This window comes from Micromys minutus, assembly GCF_963924665.1.
Source record: "Micromys minutus genome assembly, chromosome: 20".
Lineage (NCBI taxonomy): Eukaryota > Metazoa > Chordata > Mammalia > Rodentia > Muridae > Micromys > Micromys minutus.
Window position 1 is genome coordinate 9,897,555 of NC_137955.1, and position 21,211 is coordinate 9,918,765.

At 44.1% G+C, this 21,211-nt stretch overlaps 1 protein-coding gene across 3 annotated transcripts in view; it reads left to right on the plus strand.

The window, feature by feature from the left end:
* DEPDC1B (DEP domain containing 1B) overlaps positions 1 to 20,759 on the plus strand; it is a gene marked incomplete at both ends in the record, with an annotated part of 60,709 nt that extends 39,950 nt beyond the window's left edge. For 2 of the 3 annotated variants that reach the window (XM_080933854.1, XM_080933856.1), the window contains 7 exons: positions 408 to 538; positions 2,666 to 2,713; positions 7,436 to 7,576; positions 16,994 to 17,160; positions 18,907 to 19,083; positions 19,619 to 19,804; positions 20,598 to 20,759. In XM_080933854.1, the coding sequence (XP_080789980.1) occupies positions 408 to 538; positions 2,666 to 2,713; positions 7,436 to 7,576; positions 16,994 to 17,160; positions 18,907 to 19,083; positions 19,619 to 19,804; positions 20,598 to 20,759 (1,012 nt within the window). The remainder of the gene's footprint in view (positions 1 to 407; positions 539 to 2,665; positions 2,714 to 7,435; positions 7,577 to 16,993; positions 17,161 to 18,906; positions 19,084 to 19,618; positions 19,805 to 20,597) is intronic. The other variant, XM_080933855.1, reaches the window with a different exon arrangement.
* Positions 20,760 to 21,211: the final 452 nt, after the last annotated feature.

The following is a 21,211-nucleotide window of genomic DNA, read 5'->3' on the forward strand; positions in this document are numbered from 1 at the left end:
CAGGAGGATCTCAGTTCAAATCCCCAGTGCTCATGTGAAGACTGGCATGCACGCCCTTGCCTATAACTGCTGTAGCACCTCAGGATAGAGACAGGTAGGTTCCAGTAGCTTGCTCGCCAGCTAGCTTCACTGAAGTTGTGAGCTTTGAGGTCAAACAGACCCTGTCTGATAAAACAGGGAGGAGGGCTACAGAGGAGAAGGTGACATCCTTCTCTGACTTTCACATGAGTGTACATGGGTGCACATGCTGGCTCACTTATGTACATACTATGTCACACACACATACAATATCACACACACACTATCACACACGCACACACAGCATCTTTTGTATTGTTTAATTTTTAACACTATAAAAATGATTAAAGTATTTTGAAAATTATTTTAAAAATAAATTACCTTTTTAGCTTACAGAAAATTCTTGGCCTCGATTCCTTGGAAGAAGTTTTAGACACCAAGCTTGTCAACTCCAAATTCATCATCCATAATGTGTACAGTGTCAGCAAGCAGGGAGTGGTCATCTTGGACGACAAGTCCAGTAAGTACCAGCTCACCACTGCCCTTTGGCCCGAAGCGTGGCTGCACAGGTCTTTCAGTTCCCGTTCTGTCCTCGTTAACCACAGCTGAGTGCACCCCTCGCTACGCAGGTTCTATTCCCTCTGGTACTTTTTATCCAATGTTTGGTTTATTAAGATGGCATAGAAAGGTGCGTGTCCAGGGTTAGGCTTCAACACAGGGCACTCAGAGGGTCATCTAGTGGGTTTCAACCTTCTAATACCCTGAGTTTTTATTACAGTTCCTTATGTTGTGCTGACCCCCAACCACAAAATGTTTTCACTGCTACTTCGTAACTATACTCTTGCTACTGTTATGATTGTACTATAAATATCTGATGTGCAACAAAAAATGGGTTGTTTAGATGGTGCTGGTGAGTGCTGAGTGGGCACTCTACCAACAGAGCTACAATCTCAGCCCCACATCTGGACTTCTGGCTTCTCAGCCCCACATCTGGACTGTCTTGCCTCTTTAGAGTTAGATTGTCCTTATTATTGTTTATTTCTCTTTTAATGAGATAACTTTAAAAATATCACTTATTCTTCAAGATGGCTTATAAATCTGTTGAAAACAAACAAACAAACAAACTCGACTTCATTTTGTTTTAAATTTGCAACTAGACAAGTTTTGTTACCTGTAATGCCTGGAGGGCTGCAGTCCACAGATTGTTTGTTTGTGGCCTTACCTGTGGCCCCGGCTGGCCTTGACCTTGGTCCTCCTCCCTCACCCGGCCTGGCCCAAGACCAATTTAAAAACACCCTTTCTTATGGCCAAGGCTTAGAGTGGAACTAGACCAGCTCTATGAGTTGATCTTGTAATTTAAAATTTTGATGCTGAAGATTGGCCAGAGCCTAGTGACCTTTGGATGTGAGAAAACGGCACAGTACTCGGGGGACATAATATGCTAAGTTCAGGCTGAGGGTCCGAGCCAGGGGATCACGGAGAGTGAGAGGAGAAGCGTGAGTGAGTGTGTCTCTGACAGGAGTAGAGTTTGCCTTGGAAGACTCGAGCCCTTCACCTGCTCGAGCCCCTCCATCAGGAGCGGAGGGCGATGGTGCACAAGTCAGTCTGGAAACTTCACAACTTGTTGGCTTACTATTAAGCTGTAATGTTAGGCTCCCTGCACCGAGGGGCGGAAGTCTTTGAAATACTGCAGACCTGTCCAGATCCTCTAGTGTAACAGGGCCATTGCCCTGAGCTGGCACTTCGACAACCAGCCACTTCTAGTTTTGCTAAGTTTTTCTGGAAGAAGAAAAGGTTTTAGAATGCTTAAGTTTGTTCATTAGGTGAAACTCAACACAACAAGCTTTTCCCACTCCATATAATCACACACAAGCCCATCTCTGCCGCAGTGTCCAGATGAGGGGGCTGGAAAGTTTTTGTTTTTGCTTTTTTTACTTACGTGTATGTATGTCTCTGTGTAGGCCTTTTCCATATGACTGCTATTCCTACAATGGCCAGAAGAGGGAGCCATCCCCTATGGGTGCTGGGAACTGATTCTGGTCCTATGGTAGAGCATCATGTGCTCCAGCCTCTAATTCATCTCCAACCCCTAGGCTGGGCTTATCCAAGCAATGTTACTGTTGTTGTAAGGATGACTTACTAGTAGCCTATGATTAATATGTCAGTGCACTTTTTGTTACCTAGAACATTTGGAAAATGCTAACAGATAAAATGACAACTATAATGGACCAACAGGATAAACCTGTTTTCTTCCTTTCTGGTGTTGAGGCTTGGACCCAGGGCCTTGTGCATGCCAAGTGTTTCTCTGGACAAACTGTCCAGTTCTTGCTTCTTACTGCAGTTTCTCAAAGTGTATCTCAGCCTTAGAGAAAATGTTATGCCTGATTTAAGTACGTGTTATAACCTCGCTGCTAAAGAAAGATTTCTATCTTTTAAATGTCCTAATACAAACTTGGTGAAATATCTCATATTACCCGGGCAAATGACATATTCTTATAATTCTCTCCCTCTCTGTGTCTGTGTCTGTCTCTGTCTCTCTCTGTCTCTCTTGCTCTCTCTCTTTCTCTCTATCTCTGTTGTGATAGAAATATTGAGTTATAAAGAGATGGATAAAGTATCTTTTGAATTTTACTTTTTTTTTCTACAGAAGAACTTCCTCACTGGGTCCTGTCAGCTATGAAGTGTTTGGCAAATTGTAAGTACTGATTATCTGCCGGTTTTGTAGAATTAGCAGGAGTTAGTTCCTGGAATTAGAAACTGTTCCTGCTCGATGGCCTGGGCGTTGATGTGACCCACGTGCCGCTGGCAGGACAGTGTCTGGAGAGCACTGTGCTTTGCTGTGGACGCATGGCTTAGAGGACGGCCCTTTAGCTTACAGCTCTAAAGACGCTCAGTTCTCCACGGTGTCCTGGATATAACGGCACTGTAGGTCAAGTCTGTGGCTTCCCTGTGAGCTCATCGCAGGGAGAAAGAAAGGAGTGACAGTGTTTACGTCAGCAGCCTCCTGCTAATGGTCAGCAGATTTTTAAGTGTCTACCATATTTATTTTACATCCCCATTTTGTTTCAGAGGGCTGGGTTTTAAGAGGGATAGAGTGTTTTAGAGGATTGACTCTCAGATCTGCGGCTTCACTTAGGAGAGAAGCCTGCGCACTGAGAAACAAGACTGGCTCAGAGGCCTGCACTAGGGTGAGTGTGGGGGAATGTTCACAGGCATGGGAAGTCTCTACAGCAAACAGGAGGCTTGCATTTCATTGGCTACCATGGATACTGTGAAGGAACAGTGAAGTAATCGCTCATGAACATTAGCATTCTTCCCTTGGGATTTTCAGGAAGCTTAATCCAAATAGTGTGTGTGTGTGTGTGTGTGTGTGTGTGTGTGTGTGTGTGTGTGTGTGTGTGCATACAGATGTGTGCATTCTGTGATGCACCAGTAGAGGGCAGAAGATGACTTTTGGGAGTCAGTTCTTTCTACTGTGGATTCTGGGGATCTTCACCCAGGTCACCCGGCCTGCATGGCCAGCACCAAGGAACTGTCTGATCTGCCCCAAACGTGACTTTATTGAGAATTCTCATTATTTTAGCTGATTGATGATAGCAATATTTGGTTTTAGAGGAGCTCTTTAGTCTCACAGCTTCGTTAGGAAATAAACACTTTCTTAGTTTTGGGTAGGATCAGCATGTGCAAGGCAGGTGTATGAATAATTGAATTAGTGAACTGAATCATTGGTTAAGCTGGAGTCACTTTGTTTGGCTACAGAGGGAACTAACCACTGAGCCTTGTTTGTTTCCCTGGCCCTGTGTGGAGTTACTTCACTCCCATTCTGAATATGTATAGCCATTCCTGTTTGCATAAGACTCAGTACTTCAGACTTGACTCTTAAAAGTTTCATTGAGTTTGGGTTGGTATTTTGGGCACTCTGAAATGTAGAGTAATGTGGCTTTAGTGGGAAAGAAGTATCTTACTTAAAATTTTAAAATTGCATGTAGTTTGTGTGTGTGTTTTTGTGTATGTGTGTGTGTGTGTGCATGTATGTGTGTGCGCATTTGTATATATCATTCCTATGCCACAGTGAGTTTGTGTAGGCCCGAGGATACTTGTCTAAGTTAGTCTCTCCTTCCACCTTATGGTTCTGGGCCTGAGCCTCAGTGTCAGACTTGGCTGTGAGTGCCTTTATCCACTGTGCCTGCTATCTTGCGGGCCTTGAAGTGTTTTTTATTCTTTTTGCTCAAGTTGTTGATGTAAAGTAGATATAAGTTACCTCCTTGGCCAGAGTTGGCAGTGATGGGATAAAGGTACAATCACGAAGCTCTAACCCTCAATCTGAGCTCCTGGAGAACCAAGGCTTTGGACCTTACCAGTTGGGAATGGAGCTGTGATGTGGGGAAAATGCCCCAGGTGTGTTTATTGTGTCTGCCTTTCTCTGATGGCTAGGACACAGGGAACCGGCCTTTCTCTGATGGCTAGGACACAGGGAACCGCATACTCAGTTCTCCATCTGACGGAGAAAGCCATAAACACATGCAGTAAGGTTGGTACTGCTGGTCAGCACATAGGGGTAGGGGGATTTCATAATGGCCATGTGTGGAAACAGAGTGTTGGAGGAGGAACATGTCTCACATATGTTGAGTAACCTTTATGAATCAGCGTATCATACAGGTTTGCTTATGCATCACATATAAAAGGCAGACAAAGGGTAAGCTCAGCGTGTTGGATAGTTACTTAAAATTTCTAAGCTTTCCCAAATTATGTTTATCAAAGTTTACCTTGGGTCTGTGAAAGTCATGTCAGAGTCATGACATGTTCTTTGTCCTTACCTTGAGTAAGTGCAGATTCCCATCAGTCCTCTAAAATGGGACAGGCTGCCTGTCGGACTTGCCGAGGGCTCCTTGCCTTTTCTACAGGCCTGCTGTTCCTCCTCTCTGAAGCACTGCTTGAGTCACCTTAGACTGTGCACACAGGCCTGATGTTCGGTGTGGGCCAAACCTTTCATGGATGCTCACAGAATGAAACTGATGCTAAGTGACACCAAGCTGAATTAACCGGTTCCCTTCGCTCTGTGTGTGTGCGTTAGAACCAAAGCATTTCATTCCAGAACCTGTGAGGAATAGCATTTATAAAAAGTACGACTACGAAAAACATGTTCACAGTGCAAGGTGATTAAGAAAGAAAGAGCCGTGTTCTGTTTTCTTTTAGGGATTATTTTTTCATTTTTATCAAAGATAATGACATATTCTCAAGGCATATAATTGTTTAGAGCAAACCACACATGTCTGGTAAGCACAAATTCTGCAGTGTGTCTTGTTTGCTGGGACATATCTAACTTCTATATTAAGCTTGCTATGTGAAGAGGAAGGAAAAAAAGTGGTTTAGATGGTAGCTACTAAGTTTAGGTGCTATAATACATAAAGGTATTTTATTATTTTAGCTGATAAAATTAGTTTTTAAGAGAAGAACAGAATACAAAGTATAAAAGAAGTTTTGTTTTTGTTTAAAGATTTTATCTTCATGTGTTTACCTACGTGTCCGTGAGTGGAGGTAGGAGAAGGCATCCAATGCCCTGGAGCTTCAGTTGTAAGTGATGTGAGCCATCTGATGTGGGTTCCGGGACCCAACCTCAGGTCCTCGGCAGGGGTAGTATTTGCTCTTAACCTCTGAGCCATATTTCCAGGAGTTTTTAGGGACACCACAAAGAGCCATTTTATGGTGTTCTAGGGGACTGAATGTCATGGTCCAGAATGGTTTCCTCCGTGTTACATCTAGAAGCTCTCGGCTCCAGAAATCCTGTGGGAAGGATTTTCTTGAATTCACCTCAGCTCTTTTGTTCATCCTTTTGGGTATCTAGGTTTGACGGCTCAGTCATCTGCCGGCCGGGAGCTTCTCACGATTGCATCCCCTTTCTTCTGTGGTCCTCTTGGGATGAGCTGTTTTCCTTAAGGTTCTGGCACCTCCGGTTGGTCTGTCAACAGTGCATCTTAAATCTCTGCTCATTGTATAGTGTGCTGGGGGACGTGCTGCCTAATTGTACAGATTATCCTGTGTGCTTGGGGACCCAGAATCTAGTGGGGCTTTCCTCTGCCCTGCTGTTGGCGTAGGACATGGTCAGGGCCAGGCTGCTTCAGGATTTCTGAGTTCGCTCCAGATTTGCAGTGATCAGCTTCCTTTTAAAAGCTGGTCAGTGACTGGTTGGGATCTATAAGGATAGAATGTAAAATCTTTCTTGTTATTTTTTTAAAAAGCATTTAAATTTTCATTTGTCTGAAATAGTTTGTTAGGAGAAACATTTCACTCTATGATTGTAGGATATTCTAGTGCAGCTAATGAACTCAGGAAGCTATAAAAATTTCTTCATAATTTATGTTACACATCGATAGATTGCTATTTTATTAACTTTATTAAGACTAGGAAAATGTTGACTATTGCAAAGAAAATTATTTACGTGAATAAGGTTGGATCTATATAAAAAGAAAAAAGCATGCTTTTCTTTTAAAATGGATAACTATTATGCTCTTCATTTTTTATAATATACCCAAATAAACATAAATCATATTTGTGGGAGCAAGGGCACATGCCCCTTCCATGTGGGAACTTGCCTGCCTATCTCGAATGTCTGTCTGCACACACTACGGCACTTGCCACATTAGCCATTCTCTCTCCAGTATTTATTCCCTTTGCATCTCAACCACACCCCCCCCCCCCAGTCCTACTTCTCATCCCCCTCCTTTCCATCCCACTTCCTGGGTACCAACCTGCCTTGGAGCATCACATCTCATCAGAGCTAAGTGCGTCCTCTCACACGGAGGCCCAGCTGGGTGTAAGGGATCCAAAGGCCAAGAGACAGCTCCGGTTGTTGGGGGACCCACATGTATACAAAAGTTCACATTTACTACAGATGTGTATGAGGCCTCGGTTCAGCCTACACATGCTCTTTGGTTGGTGGTTTAGTCTCTGGAAGCCCCCAAATAAACCAGTTAAAACATGGGGGTACAGAGCTAAACAGAATTCTCAACAGAGGCATCTCTAATGGCAGAGAAGCACTTCAAAAAATGTTCAGCATCTTTAGTCATCAGGGAAATGTAAATCAAAATGACTCAGATTCCATCTTAGACCAGTCAGAATGGCTGAGATCTAAAACTCAAGTGACAGCAGGTGCTGGTGAGGACGTGGAGCAAGGGGGGAACTTTCCTCCATTGCTGGTGGGAGTGCATTCTTGTACAACCACTTTGAAAATCAATCTGGCAGTTTCTGAGAAACTTGGGAATAGTTCTACCTCATGTCCTCAGCTAAACCACTCCTGGGCATTTACACAAAAGGTGCTCCACCATCACACAGGGTCGCTTGCTCAGCTGTGTTCACAGCAGCTTTGTAATAGCCAGAAACTGGAAACAGCCCAGATGTCTCTCTGTTTATCTTAAAGGGCCCAACTGCACAGATTGGAAGCAGCCCATGTACTTGGGGTTTGAGAAGGACGTCTTTAGAACGATAGCAGATTACTATGGCCAGCTGAAGGAGCCGCTGCTCACCTTCCCTCTTTTCGATGCTTTCGTCAGTGTGTTAGGTGAGTGCACAGCCGTCTCAGCAGACTGACACCGAGTCCCCTCTGCTGCACTGTCTGGAAAGTTCCGTCATAAAAAGCTCAGAACATTTTCTTTTCTTAAAAAAAAAAATACCCATTTGAAAGTTTGCTTTAATGTCTTATCCTTTTATATTTGTAATATTTATATAAATTATTTCTTTGTATTTTTTTGAGATTTCATACATGAGTATTTCTCTTGGTTAGCATGCATTAATTATGTACAATAATGGGTCCATGCCCATTCCTACTGATTCCTCTTCACACGCATACCTTCTGCTTCTCTCTCTTTCTCTCTCTTGTGTGACCCACGGAGTTTTATTAGATTTCCTTACTGGAGAAGTTATAAGAGCCATTATAAGATCATTACCTTTTAGTGGTTATACCACAGAAGAAAAAGCTTCCCTCTCCCCCCAACAACCATCAACTTCGGACAGTTTCTCAGGTGGAGCGGTGACGCCATCTCTCACTGCCCACACAGATCTTTACCCATGATGCAGTGTTGCTGTGCTCAGTCTTCATCACAGCTGTGTGAGCTCAGGAGCATGACAGCCATTTTGTATCACAACCCCTGTCCTCTGGATCATATAGAATTCTCCCTGATGTGGGGGTGATGGGATGTCCCACGTATGCCCGAACATTGGCATTCACTTAGCCTCAGCGCCATCAGCTACAAGTCTGTGCCGTAACCATTGTCACTGGAAGAGCTGAGAGCAGAACCATGGCTGTAACCATGGATATTCAGAAGGCAGATGAAGAGGGTCACATATCCATTTACTGAACAGCAGTGGCAGCTTCTCCACCAGTGCCATGGGCTCCTTTTCTTTCTTTTTTGGAAACCACATTTGCAGTACCAGGCATTGATTCCTTCCCATGGAGCAGGTCCTCAGATCCAGTCAGCAAGTGGTTGGTTCCTTCAGAGCAACCATGTTCTGTTACATCCGTGCAGGCTCCACAGCTGGGGAAGACTGTTGTGCGTTTTTTGCCCCTCACGGCCTGTGCAGTATCTTCCCGCACAGTAAAAGCTAACCACATAGGCATTTTTTGAAACGAAAGCTGACAGAGTGTTTAAATCTTGCTCCAGAAAAGAGCAAAGGAAACATAGCTAACCTGTAAACCAGAGCAAAGGCCAACAAGTCCTGTCTCTGAAGGAAAAGCAGGATGCTCATCACGTTTCTCTGAGAGTATGACACTGTTGGTAGAGAAGAATGTGGATTTGACATTGACTCTTCATGACTACATCTATCACTCCAGGTATGACTTTGTGAACAGTGAAGTAGGTACATTGTCATTCAGAAGGTAATTGTTTTTATTAGAAGACACATGCCACGGTTCACATGTGGAGATTAGAGTAGAACTTTGTACAGTTGGTTTTCTCCTTTCAAAGTTACATGACTTCCACAGCAAGTGCTTTTACCACTGAGCCACCTTGTCCTAGGGGTGATTATTTTTAGACAAGTCACTGCTGGGGATAAATGGAGGACCTAGTATATTATGAGATTTTATTAGGTCATTTGGTTAAGCCTAGTTGATCCATTATGGTTTTGATTTGACTTTTAGATAGAGTTTCATGAAGACCCAACTGGCCTCAAACTCACTGTAGCTCAGGCTGACCTTGAACTCCTAACACCCCCCACCCCCTTATAAGTATTGGAAAACAGGTATGTGCCACCAACCCATTCTGTTATGGGGTCTTGAGACTGTTGAGTCTTTGAGGTAAAGAATGATGGGCATTTAGAAATTTATTGCTTTTACCTAACAGAATAGACTCTTAAATGTGGCTGGTAAAGATATATTAACATGCTCTATTATCAGTCTTTTTTATTGGAAATCATTTTTTAAATATCTTCCTGTAGTGGAAGAAGAAAACCTAGACTGGAAGATTGTAATTTGTTTACCTGACTAACAAAGAATATCTACTATAGCCATTGGATAAACAGAAATATTTAAACATGTTGGTTAAATTTAGTAGGTTTATTCATCTCTTAAACTTCGTGGCTTTGATTGAAGTAGGATGTTATCTTTAAAAGTAAGCAGTCAGTTTATTTTGTGTCGACGGTGAAAATTGTCCACCATTTTCCAATGGATGTGACGGTCTCTTTAGCTTATAGTATTTCTTGAGGCTCATGCCCTTGCCTGATTGAATACTGTAGACCTTGTGACTAGAGCTGTTGGTCAGTGCTGATGTATGAAATTGGGCATCTCAAAGAAAGGACACAGGTGTGGTGGCCCATGCCGTAATTCCAGCCCTTAGTGGTCGAGGCAGGGAGAACGCATATTTGAGGCCAGCCTGGGCTACATATCAAGACCTTCTTTCAGGAATCAAGCAACATTTAAAAATATGGGAAGGGAATCAAGAAGGAAAGAAAAATCTCATTTGACATATTTGGCAATGTGAATCTTATTCTTTATCAATAATCAGAAAATACTCAGTTTGGTTCAGCAATCTCACTAAGCCAGCTATCCACATTTGATCTTTATTTTCCAAGATGAGTATTTGACTCTCCAGTGTCCTGGATGACACACTGCAGCACACAGTCCGACTTGTGTAGCATTTGGCTCTTTACATATTGAGGCTGGATGAAGGTAGGTCAGCACACGAGGCGGCGTCAAGCAGGGTGTTTAGAAACAGTGGCCCACGGCTGGCTCCCGCTCACCTTGCTCATTAAACATTTATAGGCACATCTAGTTTGAACAACACACATGCATAAGTGATTCATACACACATTTGTATTCATGGCTTTTAAAAAGAAAAGTGAAAGGACCTGGTAGTCTGGGAGGTTTTGGTCGTACATGTTGATGCTGTTTGAATGCTTCCAGTAGGACCACCGTTGAGGAACATGGACTCCAGCTTGCTGCTGCTATCGATTCTCGGGTTTTGGTGGAGTTCACTCGCTTCCTGCTTCACACGTGTTTCCTGTGTGTGTCTGTGGTTCAGCTGTGCTGCCTGCCTTCCTAGCCAGCGAACTGGAAGGCTGAGGTGACAGCTCTGTTACCTGTTGTTTCCTTGTGACTAGAATCTTGAAAATGACATTGCCTTTCACTAGAGTCATTGTACATGGGATTATTTAACTCAGCAGTCTGAGGTCCCTGTGTGTGTGTGTGTGTGTACACGTTTATAGTGCAGAATATTCAAATGACTGAGCAGTGTTCACTGTTTTGTTTGTTTGTTTGGTTTTGGTCATGTGACATCTTTACCTCAGGTTCTCCAGCTACCTACTTCTTGCTCCTTATTAGCTCCTTCCTCTGAGAGTGACTGGTTAGTGTGTTTGAATAGACAGAGGGCTCTTGTTTCTGTGCACCTCATGGTGGTGGTGGTCATCTGTTCTCCGGGCTCACGTCCTGTGACTGGAGCTTTTGAAGATGCAGATGGGCCAGGACACAGATGTCTATTCACCCTCAAACATCGCTGATGATTGTTGAAATAAAGTAGAGTTAGGTATTCCATAAAGGTAGCGATTTAGGAAAGTGTCTAGATATTTTGTTGGCTGTAATCAAATGTATAAGTTATTTATATTAACGATCACTAGGGAAACTGACAAAACTTTTGGGAAGAAAGTCCAAGAATCTTCTCATACTGTTTTAGCAAGATAAAGATAAAAATATCTTTAAATGCTACATGAAATCTTCATCCAATATTTGGATGAGTAAAGAACTCTCTGAGCCCCAAAGCCAAAGGGATTATTAAAGTGCTGTGTTTCAGATTCCTACAGAAAAGCACACTGTCTTGAGCACGGGGAACCCATATCTACTTTTGAATAATCTCCCTAGGTAACCTGCTTGCCTTTCTTAAGAAAATCTTCAAAGAAATAGTTTCTCTTGCTGTGTCTTTCTTTAAGCAAAAATTTCTTGCCAACTGATGTGTATTTTAAATCCTTTGGTTCAGTATTATCTTTTTTCTTCTTTTTATCTGTTTTCAATAAAAATGAAACTTTGACCCCCCCACCCCCACCACCCCCTTGTTCAACAGACATGACTGTGGCCTTTCTGGGACTCCCAGGCCCTCCTAAGAGCCTCCACAGCTCATTACTGTTCTGAACAAGTCCGGATATGTTTTCCTGTACCAATAGCAAGTAGCTTTTCAAGAGAAACTAAGAGAAAGGATAGTGTTTCCAGGAAATGAAGTGAGAACAACTAGAAAAAGTCAGCTTTTGTGTTCTCCTTGGATTTGCTCATACTTTATCTTAGATTGTAGACCCTAACCTAACAAACCAAACTAGACCTGCGAGAGGAAAATGTAAGAGAGGACTCTTGCAATCTCAGGTAGGCAAAGATATACATACAGAACACTTACACAGTGAATACAGATTCCACCAAACTGACTTCATTAAGATTAGCAACGCCTCCTGTTTGGAATACTCCATCAGAAAATGTCGAAAAGGGGTCAGGCAGACTAGACTTGTGTTCTTTTTCTCTGAGAATGATAGATAATGTTGCTGTGGCCCCAAGTAACTGTTCATTCACCAGCAATGTTGTGTGATTTTGTCAAACCACTCATGCTCCTGCACCAGAACAGCAACCACTTTGAGGGAAACTATGAGCCGTGGGCATGAGCCACTCCTGGGTAGAACTGCCCATGAGCAGCAGCAACAGCGACCATAATGGCAGAGGAGATGTGGGGCTGACATGAGTACCTGCTTCATCCTAAAAACCAAACTGGAAACACTCTCGCATGAGCTCAAGGGCAGTTTGCACTGTAGCAGCCCTTCCCCACGTGAGGATCATGTCTGATGCTGAGATTCACACCAGCAGAGCCCTAGCTCTCAGTCAGGAGTCATAGAAAGAGAGAAAGGAGTTGAAGTCCAGTGGGCCCGGCAGGCCTGAAAAAGCTCAGCTTAAAAAAGCTTATGCCGGTTTCAGATGCTCTCTGCTCAGTCTCTGAGCACGAAAACAACCGGAGCCAGGGCGGGGCGTGGAGTCTGCAGGGCCCCTGAAGGCGCCCTTCCCCTCTGCCCTTCCCACACCTGGCTTTGGAGCCTGGTATCTGGGTAGGCCTGCTGCCCACTCCTCCCGATGGAAGGAAGAGCCCCGAGAGGTGTGTGGCCTGTGGATACTCTTAGACTGGTGTGGTTTGAGACTGAGGCAGCCTGACCTTGTTTTTATCTGTTTCCAGCAATCTCCAAAGACTGCTTTTGTCAGTTGTTGAGGTTAGCTAACACTGAGTCACTTTAGAACTTTCTAAGAGTTTCCTCTCTCACAGATGCCACCAGAAGGTTATCGTTTGTCACCAATGCTGCTTCCTCTTGGAACCACATGGCTTATGTCCATGCCGTTCAGTCTGCCTCTAGAACAAGGTCAAATGAGCAAACAGCACAGGGAAGCATTCAAGACAAAGACAGTCTCTAGTGTGAATTTATAGTTATTGAAAAGTAAATAAAAACAATAAGAATTAAGATACAAGAAAATATTCTAGACAATAAAAATACATTTTTAAGAAAGGGGCACACCACCAAAATGCAAAGAAAAGAGACTGCACTGACTGATTATATATATCTGAGAAAACACTTGAAGCCAGATGTTACGATTAATTTTTAGTGTGAAGTTGGTGGGCCATTAGAGGGTCTGGAGAGATGGCTCAGCGGTTGAGGGTACTGGCTGCTCTTCCAGAGGACCCTGGTTTGATTCCAGTACCCACATGGTGGCTGATCTGATGTCCTCTTCTGGCCTTCATTGGCATCAGGCAGACATGTGGTGCTCGTAGATACATGTGCACAGGAAAGAACAGACTAGGGTGGAGTCAGTTTGGATGCAGACCTGTCTCTGAGAGCTCACCTGGATGAGCCCAGCTGAGCTGGGAAGATGGCTTCGCTGTCCCAGCCCCACACTGAACATGCTGGAGACTGAGTGTGTGTGTTCATCACACTCTGCTTCCCACTGACAGACTGTGTGACCAGCCACCCAGGCAGCTGCTGCGGTGACCCCCCCCCCACGATACCCTTAAGCTGGGGGCCAAAGTTCTTTCGTAAGTTGCCCTTTTTCTAGTATTATGCCACAGTCACATATAATTAACACACTAAAATATATTTGGAATCGGGCATGGACTTTTACTAGACATTTTATAGAAGATGGTTTCCTAACAAGCACACAGAAGGAGATACATATCCCTGGTCATTAAGAACGTGGGGATCTGAGGCCTGGAATTGCCGGTGCAGAAGTCCGAGGTGCTAATTGTGCCACGCCTTGGTAAGGAATCGAAGCTGTTTACAGTTTTGAGTCACATTTCTATCTGTGGATGTGCACGACATGGTATGTATGTGGAAGTCAGAAGACAACTTGTGGGAGTCAGTTTGCACTTTCTACTCTGTGGGTCTCACATTCAAACTCAGGTCATAGGGCCTGGTGCCCTCACCTGCTGCGCCATCTTGCTGGCCTAGAGCTGATTTTCTTTTCTTTTCTTTCTTTTTTTTTTTTAATGAGAAAAGCATCAAAGTATTTTTATAGGGCTTTTTGGCATTATTGTTATCTATTGCCACTTGACTATGCAGTGTCACATGTCCCTGGGCCGTCTACCTGACTATTAGCACACATTAGTCTCTGTGTGTCTGTCTGCTGGTGTCAGCAGGGCTAGAATGGGGCATTGGATCCCTTGAAGCTGGAGTTACCAGCATGTGTGAGGTGCCTGACATGAGTGCTGGGATTTGAACACGTATTCTCTAGAAAAGCAATAAGTGTTCTTAACCACTGAGCCATCTCTTCAGCCTTCATAGGGCTTTTAAAGTCAGGTAGTGTAGTGTCTGCAGCTCTTTGCCATTAACAGTTGGGGGAATGGGAGCATGTTTCTCAATACAGAAAAAAAAAAACCCTTCGATTTCTTTCATCAGTATAATGCAAATCACCTTTGTCTCTGTCTCCCTGTTTGTGTGTCTCTGTGTGTTTCTCTCAAAAGTATGTTCGTAGCTCCCCCCCCCCCCTTTTCTCTCTGTGTGTGTTGGTTTTCCTCTCCATCTCATTTCTGAGAAGATTGCTTGTCCGTACTTCACTCTTCAAGCTGACTAGCCTGTGTTTATGGGCAGTTCCTTTGCTGTCTTCCATCTTGCTACAGGAATGCTTACGGATAGGTGAGCAACAGCATCAGACTTTTTATAAGAATTCCAGGGATCAAATTCTAGCCATCAGGTTTGTCTGTCCAAAATTTTCCCTGTTTAAACCACTTCTCTGGTCCCAGCTGTTTATTACTGCAAATGGTGTTTATTGTGTGTAGTTATGGTCCTTTGAGGTTTTTGTTTGGTTTTGAAGATGAATTTTTTAAATTATTTTATTGGATATTCTCTGTATTTACATTTCAAATGTTATCCCCTCCCCCCTCCTGTTGCAGTAAATATTAAAAAATAAAAAACGGTTCATCTCTCTACAGGCCCTGAGGTCTCACTCCTCAGGCCCAACCCTGAAACGGAGCCTCGAGCACCTCTGGCGCCCGGTCTGAGCCGCCACCACAGCACAACTTGTCCGCCCGACTCCCTCCCCTTGGCGGTTTACTATTCTCCACCTCTGTCGCGGGGTGTTTCTGTACCCCCAAATCCCACAAACAAAAACGCTACAGCCCGATAGCTTTTCACACAGGTTTATATATTCAACTCTCGATCCACAAACCTTCTACACACAAGATTACATCAAATAGACAAAGATACAAACCACCCTTCTATATGAGATATAAGACCTGTAAAATCCTTAATGTTCATAGCTATTTAATACCAGTTAATATCACCTGGGTCTAGCTGGTCCTTGGGACACTCCATCTTGCCACAACCTCCACCCTCCGTTCTCTGACCTCCTCAGACCTCTCAGCCCTCTCTACCTCCCTTGCCCCACCCAATCACTGGCTTTCCTTTATTTTACTAATTAAAATGGGAAGGTTCACTTGGAATCATGTGACTAGGCAGCCCTTCTTGGGGAAGTGGAATTAACATTAATATACAAACAGCTTCAGGACGATCTACAGTCTCCTTCCACTTGCTTCCATGAAAGTGCTCCCTCTCCCAATCACCCTTCACCTCAGTGCCTTGGCATCCATCTGCACTGGGAAAACACACCTTCAATGGACCAAAGGCTTCTTCTCCCATTGATGCCAGACAATGCTACATATGCAACTGGAGTCATGGGTCTCTCCATGTGTGCTCAATGGTTGGTGTTTTAGTCTATGGGAGTTCTGGAGGGTTTGGTTGGTTGATAATGTTGTTTTTCCCATGGGGTTGCAGACCCTTTCAGCTCTTTCAGTTCTTTCCCTAGCTCTTTCATTGGGTCCTTGTGTTCAGTCTGATGGTTAGCTTGCAGGCATCATCATCTGTATCTGTATGACTCTGGAAGAGCCTCTGAGGAGACATCCATATCTGGTTCCTGCCAGTAAGCACTTCTTGGCATCAGCACTAGTGCTTGGGTTTGGTGGTTGCATATGTGGTGGTTCTCCAGGTGATGCAGTCTCTGAATGATCTTTTCTTCAATCCCTGCTCCTCTATTTGACCTTATATTTCCTTCTGTGAGTGTTTTGTTCTCCTTTCTAAGAAGGACTGAGGCATCCACATTCTGGCCTTTCTTCTTTTTGAGCTTCATACAGTCTGTGAATTGTTTCTTGTTTATTCAGAGCATTCTGGGGCTCGTATCCGCTTATCAGTGAGTACATGCAATGTGTGTGCTTTTGTGACTGGGTTACCTCACTCAGGATGATAGTTTCTAGTTTCATTCATTTGCTTAGGAATTTAATAAAGTCATTATTTCTAAGAGTTGAGTAGTACTCCATTGTGTAAATGTACCACAATTTCTGTATCCATTCCGCTATTGAAGATGAATTTTTGAAATGATTTATTTTTGTTTTATGTGCTTGGATGTTTTTCCTGTATATATGTCTGTGTGAGGGTGTCTCATTGTCTGGAACTCGAACTGCAGTTGTCAGCTGCTGTGTGGGCACTGGGAATTGGGCCTGAGTCCTCTGGAAGAGTAACCAGTGCTCCCAATTGCTGAGCCGTCTCTCCAGCCCGATTCTGGTCCTTCTATTCCTAATTTGTTGCAGGTTTTTTTCTCATGAAACGATGTTGGATTTACTGACTGCCTTTCTGCAGTGATTGGGATTGATCTTGGCTGTCCTGCTAATCTGATGCATGTTCTGTGCTTCAGTTTCGATCGCTTTAGGGTTAGGGTTTAATGCTAGCAGGACAATCCTGGATTACAGGGGATTCTGTCGATGTGGTTGTAGGTAGAGGGGAAAGGGCTGTGTTTGTCCCACATGTCATCCCAGCTTAAGGGCTTTTCTATGCTGACTTGTGAGTTACAGTGCAAGCGCATTGTACACCTTGCTGGGTGTAACTGAATATGTAGAAACACCATTTACAGCAGACTGTAAGGATGTGGGGAAGGAGGCACAGTCAGGTAGGCTGTGCACTGAACGCCAACACTTCTCTTTTGAATCAGGTTTGCTGCCGAAGGAGAAGATGGCAATTGAGGCATTTCAGATTTGTTGTCTCCTTCTGCCTCCGGAAAACAGGAGAAAGTTACAGCTCTTGATGCGGATGATGGCGAGGATCTGCCTAAACAAAGAGATGCCCCCACTGTGTGATGGCTTCGGCACCCGCACACTGGTAGGTTATTAACACCTGACCTGTGTTTTCAGTCTGAAATGCAGCCAGGTCAGGCTTCCCGTTCTGAGGCCAGATGAGAGCGCGGCCAGCTGCCCCCCCCCCCCCCTTACTGTGCTTTCAGTCTAAGGTCCCTGAAGAGCAGAATGGAAAGTGAAGAGGGGCAGGAAACAGGCTGTCCCTGTAGAGACAGCTGCTGTGCGTTTTCTTAGCATTTTATAAATGACTACCTACCATCAGCACGAAGGCAGCGAAGGTGAGCAGACAGGAGACACCTGAGGTCCTCCCTCAGCAGCGAGGGGGGCAGCACGTGCAATGGGAGGAGAAGCAGCAGATGTGCCTGATTCAAGTAGGAGGGAGGAGATGCCCTGCTGCTCTAGACACCTTGGGAGGAGGGAGAATCTCAGACAGCTATGGCTTCGTGTGCTGTTCTGATGTATGCATTCACTATAGAGATATTTAACTAAAACTAATTAATATCACATCACCTATCTCTCTCTCTCTCTCTCTCTCTCTCTCTCCCTCCCTCCCTCCCTCCCTCCCTCCCTCCCTCCCTCCATCCATCCATCTAACTATCCATATCTGTGGACTGGGAATTTACGTTCCCAGCAGTTTTGACACATTTCATGTGTTTTCATTAGCTATGGCTAGTTTCCTAGAATTTCTTCTGATTGGAACTCATGTGCTCCAGCCAGCATGTCCCCGTCACCCCTCTGCCTCACATAGTCTGGTAGAGAGACTGTCTCTCTGACCCCATGTGTGTCCTCTCCGTGCCCTTGGAGCCCCTGGACCGGCCTTAGAGGCTAAAGAGACCGTTTGAAAACCCAAGAAAACTTGTACCTCTTCCCTGTGGGAAAACACGCATGCGCACACACACATGTACACACACTATGTATGATTCCAAAGCTTTTATAAATCTAATGAAGTTTTTTTTTCCCCAAGTTTTTTTTGCACTCTCCGTGCCAATATGAAGATGAAGTGACACAGCGTTAAGTCCTAATTAAATCTTAGACTGTCCTATGCAACTCTAGTCCAGAGCACAGCATCAAGTAAAGTAGTGATATGAGTTCATGTAAACTATATTGTTTATATCAGCCACTATGTTTTATATTTATTACACATTATATATTTATTACTTAGTATATATTATAATTGTTTATATAATTATATGTTATATGGATTTATTATAAGTTATATTTATATTTTATATAACTACTATATACTTCTATGTTTGGTTATCATAAAAAGTCTCATCATGTGATGCAGTTTCTTTGTTCAAAGACAGTTCTCAAGCTTGTATTTCAAATTGTAGAGAAAACAGTTAGCCAAGGAAAGATGTGATGGTCGAGGAACATAGAGTAAAAACAAACAATGAAACTGGGATATTCTTTGGCCAAGTAGCTATGAAGCTCTTTGAACTTTAAAGTGCTAAATTCATGTAATCTTCAGACGTGCATGCATGCAAACATGTATGTGCATTGTACCTTGTATAAAATGGGGAGTTCTAACAATTCCTCAGACCACCTTCTCTCTACTGAGTCTTTTCAGGGGGCGGGGAGATTCCCATGGTAGTTGGCTGCTCCCTCCTCTCGTGTCTAGGTGTGTGTGGGATGTGCACCCTCAGGCCATGCCCCCAACTATTCACACCTGCCTTGCAAACTAGCTGGCACTCAGTTCAGGGAAGGCAACAAGGCCACTCAGTTCTGTGCCTTTTCACCGTCTCCTTGCTTCTGTTTTGTTTTGGTCCAGATGGTCCAGACATTTTCCAGGTGCATCTTGTGTTCTAAGGATGAAGTGGATTTAGATGAGTTACTAGCGGCTCGGTTGGTGACATTTCTGATGGACAATTACCAGGAGATTCTGAAAGTTCCTCTGGCCCTGCAGACCTCCATAGAAGAGCGTGTGGCTCATCTGCGAAGAGTCCAGGTAAAGGAGGAGACGTCATCGGTTCTGGAAGATTGGCAGGAGGGACTCAAGTAAGGTTGCCAGCCTCCTGACACTTTGTACCAAGGAACAACATGCTTATAACATGTCTGCCACTCAACATGGCATGTGTTTGCTGTTATCATGAACAACCATGAGATGCATGCTTGATTTATTATATTAGTCATCGCCATATGGGTAAGAACACAAGACAGTGACTAAGTCAGGAAATATAGATTATATATACACAGAATGAGCAGAGTTAAGGCTACACTAAAATGTTCACGGTATCACGATATGGATTTATCTCCCCCCCTCCATTTTTCTTTTGTTCCTCCTGTTTTTTTTTCAGTAACTTAGTTTTTCTTACTTAGTAATCTCAAATTTTAAATTTAAAACTTTGGCTTAAATATTATTCTTTTAAAAGTGCCGAACACTTTTCTTCAGTGTGGCTTCCCACAGCAGACTGAAGGAAGTACCCCACTCCTGCCAGGAGGCATGCTGGTTTGACGTAACCCAATTCTCTGCTTCCTCTCAGATCAAATACCCAGGGGCTGACATGGATATCACTCTGTCTGCACCTTCATTTTGCCGTCAAATTAGTCCTGAGGAGTTTGAGTACCAAAGGACGTACGGCTCCCAGGAGCCCCTGGCAGCCTTGTTGGAAGAAGTCATAGCTGATGACAGACTCTCCAACAAGGAGAAGAAGAAGAAGCTGAAGCAGGTGACAAGGCTGTTCTTCTGAAGGCACCTCCCTCCCTTTTCTCAAGTTGTTCCTTCCGTTAGCTCTCCATGTCCATGGGCTTCATGTAGCTCTGATTTAGGTTCCCCGTTCCAGAAGCTTAGCTATCGTTTCCCGGCTGTGTGGTTGTGTTGGTTTTACATCACCGAGCGTTTCTTTTGCAGAGTTAGTTTCTGATGATTGTTTTGCTAATGACATGATAGGAATCAGCTGAACAGTTACTTCAGAAACTGACTGTAAGGAAAATATTTGGTGTGTGCTCACATGTGTGCCCATGTGCAGGTGCATGTATGTATGTAGCAGCCACAGCTGTTCAAGTCAGTTCTCCCCTGTCTTGGTGTTAATACTTTTGCGGAAGCTCTCCTACCTTGCAGACTTTTGTTTTAAATGGGTGGGGCCATCGTGGTTTCTTGTCTCTGACCTCACTAAGGATGCCAGTCAGCCAAACTCGGTTCCTCCTGAGTGAACCAACAAGCCAAGGGTTTGAGAGGACAGCTTCATTTAGAAAGGTGCGCTGCACTCCTTAGCTTTTGTCAGTGTGAAAGTCTGATAGGAGTGACCGGTGTTCACAGCGAGGTCTAGTTATAGTTAACAGGGGAGCATTTTGAGGGACTTGATTACAAGGAAAACTTCATCTGAAGATGGAGTTGCAGGAAAGATGAGGGAGTGGCGTGGGCATCAGCATCAAATAATTGCACCAAAGCCAAGGAAAGCAGGGACCAGAAACTCCTACAAATTGGCTGTATTTTTTGACTCACATTGGACTCCCATTCAGTTTCAGAAATCTTACCCTGAAGTCTACCAGGAACGATTTCCTACCCCAGAGAGCGAAGCACTTCTCTTTCCGGAAAAACCCAAGGCCAAACCACAGCTGTTCATGTGGGCACTGAGGAAGCCTTTCCAGCCGTTTCAGAGAACTAGAAGTTTCCGGATGTGATGCTGCGGCGCTTGAGAGACCTCAGTGGTAGAGACAGTCTGGTCGGTTGAGGCTGTAAACTACTGAACTATGCAGGTTCAGAGAGTCCGTGAGATCGCCCAGCTCCTCAGATGTTGAGCCGTTGCCAGTGTTTTTATAAATCTTGATGCTGTTTGTAGAGATGTGCAACTACGTGAATGATTCCGAGTCACGTGTGTAGTGGTGGTGTGAAGAGGCTTGGGATGCTTACACAACCTAAAGGTGAAGTGTTCCCCTTCTTCTGTTTGTTGTTTTCTATGATATGTAGAGTTCTGGTGTGTGCTCCACGCTCACCTATGCGTCTGGGAGAACCAAACCTCTGAACACTGTACATACTTGAATAAGAACAACTCTTGCTGTTACTGTGGTAGCATTGGCCCAGTTGTCAATGGTGATTTTTCCTGTGTAAATCCCACGGCTTTTGTTGTTGTTGT